This window comes from Populus alba, chromosome 18, assembly GCF_005239225.2.
Source record: "Populus alba chromosome 18, ASM523922v2, whole genome shotgun sequence".
Lineage (NCBI taxonomy): Eukaryota > Viridiplantae > Streptophyta > Magnoliopsida > Malpighiales > Salicaceae > Populus > Populus alba.
Window position 1 is genome coordinate 2,851,152 of NC_133301.1, and position 5,618 is coordinate 2,856,769.

The following is a 5,618-nucleotide window of genomic DNA, read 5'->3' on the forward strand; positions in this document are numbered from 1 at the left end:
TGATTTTTTTTCACTTATTAATTTGGTTCTTATTCTTTTGATTGCTATATGTTGTTTTTAATCTTTTTCTTAATTGGATTTATTTTTCAATTTAATCCCTCAACCTTTGATTTCATTTTGTTTATATTCAAATTTTATTCTTATTTTCTTGATTGCTATTTTTTTTAGATCTTTTTTTTATTGAGACTTTCCTTTTGAATTTTATCTTCAATATTTTATTGATCAAGATTTTGACTTCATGATTTTTTAAAGTTTTTCTTTTATGAGATAATCCTAACCTTATATCTAAGTCACATGTTTGAAAAGTTAGGTATGGTTGACTTAAGTTTTTTTTTTAGATTTTTTTTTTGCAATTGATTTTATTCTTTTGTTGGAGGATTAGGCTTCGTTTTTTTTTTTTTCGTTTTTTTATGGGTTATTCTAATTTCATGTGCTAGTTCGCAAATATAAAGGTAAAATCAATGATCAATTCCATGAATGCGGTAAGTGCACAAGAGAAAAGAAAGAAAGGAACACGAGTTTATCAAAATCCAAAACAAGTGAGTCTAAAAAGCAACAAAATGAAAATAATACGGATAAAAGTGTAAAGCAGTATTATACTCCAAATATTATTCATCAAGAAGGAATCAAACCGTAAAGGACCATGGCACAGCACAAAGTTGGACACTTGGATTTTAAATTGATGTTTGATCAACCACATTTTTAATTTTTTAAAAAAACCTTAAATTAATATATACATTTTTAATTTTTTTTTTTATTATGTGCCGATGTTAAGAATAAAAATAAAAAAATATTATTTTTAATATATTTTCAAGTGAAAAATACTTTAAAGAACAACACACATAAAAAGGCCAAGAGTAACTTTACACCTAATAGCTAGCTTGACAAATGTTTCACTTTGAATATTATAATTTAAAAATATCTGAAATACCAACCTCATCAATTATTTAAATAAATATTGATGAAGATAGAACTTTACTGAATAACAATAAATATCCCTTTATCACATACTTGAATAGTAGAGAAGACCGTGATTTGTTTTTTTTTTTTTTCCATCAATACGCTAGTTTGGAAATAGATAGTTTACTTAAAAACTAATTAAATATATTTAATCTTTACACTTGAAAGTTAGCTAAAAATTATCTTTACTAATAAAATCCTAGAAGATATTCTGTATTTAAGTTTCTTGCTTTTCTTAGAAAACCCATATTATGCTTTCATGCCACAAGATAAATTATTTTAATCTCTTTTAAAAAGCTTTTTTTAATTGATATCTATATTAATATTGTTTGGAAACATGGTGTAAATCATGTCTAAAAAAATTTAATTATTTTTAAAAATTATAATTTTTTTATATGTTTGAATCGTTTTATGCACTGATCTTAAAAAATAATTTTTTTAAAAATAAAAAATATTTTAATACATTTTAATAAAAAAAAACTTTAAAAAAGTAACTACAATCACACTTTCAAACATAAATAATTAAGAAAAATAACAAAACAAATTTAAATCACAACCATTCAACTATGTACGCCGCATGATCCAACAACATCTGATTTATTCATGTAGAAATTAACCATACTGAAATATACAAGAGCTCTAATAAAAACAAGTGCTTTGAAAAATATAGAAAATTAATTATAAAAATGAAGATTTTGCTACCATGTACGTGATATTCCAAGCATATAGACACGCTAATATCCGTCTTCACCGGCTAGAGGACCATTTAGCAATCATTTTTAAAACATAGGGGTCTAAATGAAACACTTGGTAAACTATAAGGGCAAAAGGAATACTTTACTCAATTCGAAGTTTCCCATTCCTTACATCATTGACTAGACAAATATCCTTTAAAAAAGAAAGGAACGAAAGTGAAGAAATTCCTTTGCTCGTAAAAAATAAAATAAATAAAAATATAAATATTCCCTGACCAGGTAGGGAAGCAATGGAGGTCCAAAGCTGACTCTTCCTTTCTGTTTTTCTCTCCCTTTAAAACAAGAAATAAAATTATCAAAGCGACCAGCTTTCTTGCACTCTCCGCGCCAAAGCGACACCGTTTTCTCTTTCTTCTCCTCTTTAGCTCCAATTCAATCTGGTACGTTTCGTTCTTCTCTCTCTTCCTCTAAAAAGCGACGCCGTTTCAAATTCACCTGATCACTCCTCGTAGATTAGGGTTCTTCTTGTCTTATTTGGGGAACTCGAGTCATTTGTTTGGGAACGGTAAAATCTGTCTTGTTTTGGAGTAATTATTGGTTAATGATATTGATTAATTTGTTTGGTTACCAAGAAAATTGTGTGATTACTTGAATAAACTGAATTGATGGAATCTTTACGCTTAAGAAAATGATTAAATCTAGCTGAATCTCTTGTTTTGTTAAATGTGGGGTTGATGTTTGTTTTATGTCCTTGAGTTGATAAGTGATAGAAAATTTTGATTTTTCATTTCTTGGAAGAGGAGGATCGGCATTACTTTTTTGGTGGTCTAAAGGACAAGTTTTTGATATTTAGTATTTTGGGTTTTGAAGAAAGCCCATGAAAATAAAAGTTTAGAATTTTGGGTTTTTTTTTTTATCATTTGATTTTTCATTATTTAAGTTATTTAGCTGAGCCAAGCGGTTTTATTAGTATATTTGGCGGTGGCTTGGATTTCCAGAATGTTGAATGATGAATTAATACACCTTCTCAGCGACAAATTTGTCCTTGTTTTTTGTGATTTTCTTGTTGAACAGAATTGGGATTGTTCCGCTGCTTGTGGTGTCTAGTAATATAAGTTTTTGTGGGACGGAGTGGACATTGAAGCTGTGATCTTTTTCCAGCGATTCTATGCTTTCATCATTTTCGGTTGTCTTGTTGGACTTAAATGGATGTTGCCTCAACGGAACTACATTCTGAAAGTCAGACTGACACTTTCCCATTGTTAATGGAGCGGCAAGAGAATCTTAGCAGTAGTGAGCATATTATTGACATACGTAATGAGGTCTCAGTATCACCATCTCACAATAGAATTTCAACTGGTTTGGAAGCGTCATTGCATGAGGACAGACCTTTGAGTGGCGTGAGAGCACCCAGTTCTCCGCCTCCGACATCTTTGTCTAATGGAACAAGCTCTCGGAGCTCCTCATTAATAAGGAGAGGGGAAGCTCGTCGACGCAGGAGTCCTTTGAACTCTGGTTTATGGATTTCTGTTGAATTGGTTCTCACGTTGAGCCAGATTATTGCATCTATTGTTGTTTTGTCTGTGTCGAGGAAGGAACATCCACGTGCACCATTGTTTGCATGGATTGTTGGTTATGCATCAGGCTGTGTGGCAACCCTCCCTCTTCTTTACTGGCGTTATAGTCGTCGTAACCAGGCTTTGGAGCAAGACTCAGCTCAAAATCATCAGGGTTCTGCACATATTAACGTTCCTGCAGGACCCTTTTCTCTTTCAGTTAGTAGGAATTCAGAAGGGGAGGATCGCCGATCTGCTACTACATCTCCTAGAGGTGGCCAAAATGCAGTACTGAATGCAAGGTACGAGTGCATGACTTCCGGTTGTAATTGTCATTTTTCTTTTCTAAACTTATATTGGTTAGATATTCTTTATTGTTTTCATCATATAAATTAACGTGTCCTGTCCAATTGCATGTACGAAGGTTGTCCAATTCATCTGGTTTAATGATATTTTCTTTACTACTTCAAAGTTGAAGCTTCATGAAAATCCAGTAAATAGCTGCATTACACTGGCTGGGAGTAGATGCTAGGTTCTTTGTTTCTTTGAAGGGGTATGGGCGTTATTTGGTATCAAAGCTAACTTAATGTTTGGATGACTAGCTAATGCGCTGGATATGATGTAGCTGGTTTTGATCTCCCATCCCCACTAGCCCACCCCTAGATGATACTTCTAAGTTAATGGGAAGAATCTGGTTATGGTCGCACCAAAGTGGGTCCTGGGAAAGAGAATATAAAGACAGTGTCATCCTTTAGCATTTACCCTTATAAAATGGACACAAGTACATGAAATATTTTCCCAAATCTTATTATGCTAGCATCTCCTTTTCATTGTTTTTAGATGGTTCCAGGGTTGATACTTTTATTTCAAAACTGTTTACACATAGTTTTTAAGTCAATTTTTCAAAAGCAGCTGGTTTGGGGCTGGCACTGGATTCATATTCAGTGTGTGTGTTTGGGCCTTGGGGGGGCTCTACTCACAGAGTGTAGATTGGGAGCTCAACTGTGTTGAAATTTTGTCTGGGGAATGTGCATTTCAGCTTCTTTTCTTTCCTTTTCTGATTATCATGTACTTCTTTGATGGCAATCATTGTTTTATGTTCAAAATGATTACCCTCTTCAGGTTGAACGTTAGTTTGTCTTTTATTTAAGTGTCACCAACTATTTAAGAAGTGGGTTTTGAATTGCTTGTGTTATTTTATCGCATGATATGCTTTAGTGTCTCTTGACATTGGTATTTTTTTTAGCCATTGAAATCTGTCAAATAAAAAGCAAATTCTTTAATTATTTTGAACATATAAATATCTTGTTCTAAAAATATTGTTTTCACGTGCAGACTCAAGGTTTTGTTGGAGTACTTCAAAATGGCTTTGGATTGCTTTTTCGCAGTTTGGTTTGTGGTTGGCAATGTGTGGATATTTGGAAGCCACTCATCTGCTGAGGAGGCTCCAAACTTGTACAGGTATTGCTATGTGGTATATTCACCACAATGTTCCTTTTGGTACCTGCCATTTGAGAGAGCTCACCCTTATTTTACATCCTCTTACATTGCAGGTTATGTATAGTGTTTCTTACATTTAGCTGTATCGGATATGCTATGCCCTTTATTCTGTGTGCCACAATCTGCTGTTGCTTGCCTTGTATAATTTCTATTCTCGGGTTTAGAGAGGATCTGACACAGACAAGGGGAGCCACACCTGAATCAATTGATGCCTTGCCAACGCACAAGTTTAAGCTGATTAAAAATAGAAATGGTGAGGATAGCAGCTCTGGTGCTGCTGATGGTGGGATCGTGGCTGCAGGGACAGAAAAGGAACGTGTGATCTCAGGAGAAGATGCAGTAAGTGCCTACCTCCAAATTCTTGGATGTTCCTTGTCATGATCATTTGAGATATACTTGTCATATTCACGATGCATGGTCTCGAGTCTTGTTATTGGCATTATCACTGATGATCTAATGTTCTAACCGGTACAGGTTTGCTGCATTTGTTTGGCAAAATATGCAAACAATGATGAGCTGAGGGAGCTACCATGTTCTCATTTCTTCCATAAGGATTGTGTAGACAAGTGGCTGAAGATCAATGCATCATGTCCTCTTTGCAAGAGTGAGGTCGGTGAAAGTACTTTAGGTTCACTCCCCGGGTTAAATTCTAGCCAGAGACGGGTTGAAAATGGGGCCGGCAATGGCATCACCAGCACCATGTCTTGATCCTCTATATCATACAAAATAGTAATATCATACATAAATAATTACGATTTTGACTATGCTGTAAAAAGCACTTCATTCTTCTCTTTCTATGAATCTCATGGACCAAAAAATTAATTAAGAATTGGTGTAGTGCTCTACCAACTTTCCCGTTTGCTCACCAAAAGAGTTGAAACAATTGTCATCGGGTATACTTCTGCTA

The 5,618-nt window shown here is 34.0% G+C and overlaps 1 protein-coding gene across 1 annotated transcript; it reads left to right on the forward strand.

Annotated features, from left to right (window-relative positions):
- Window positions 1-1,883: 1,883 nt before the first annotated feature.
- Window positions 1,884-5,618, forward strand: LOC118051078 (E3 ubiquitin-protein ligase At1g12760). Its single transcript, XM_035061614.2, has 5 exons — window positions 1,884-2,095; window positions 2,730-3,513; window positions 4,547-4,672; window positions 4,765-5,050; window positions 5,186-5,618. Exons 2-5 carry the CDS (start codon window positions 2,861-2,863, stop codon window positions 5,417-5,419), a joined length of 1,299 nt encoding a protein of 432 aa, XP_034917505.1. The 5' UTR covers window positions 1,884-2,095; window positions 2,730-2,860; the 3' UTR covers window positions 5,420-5,618.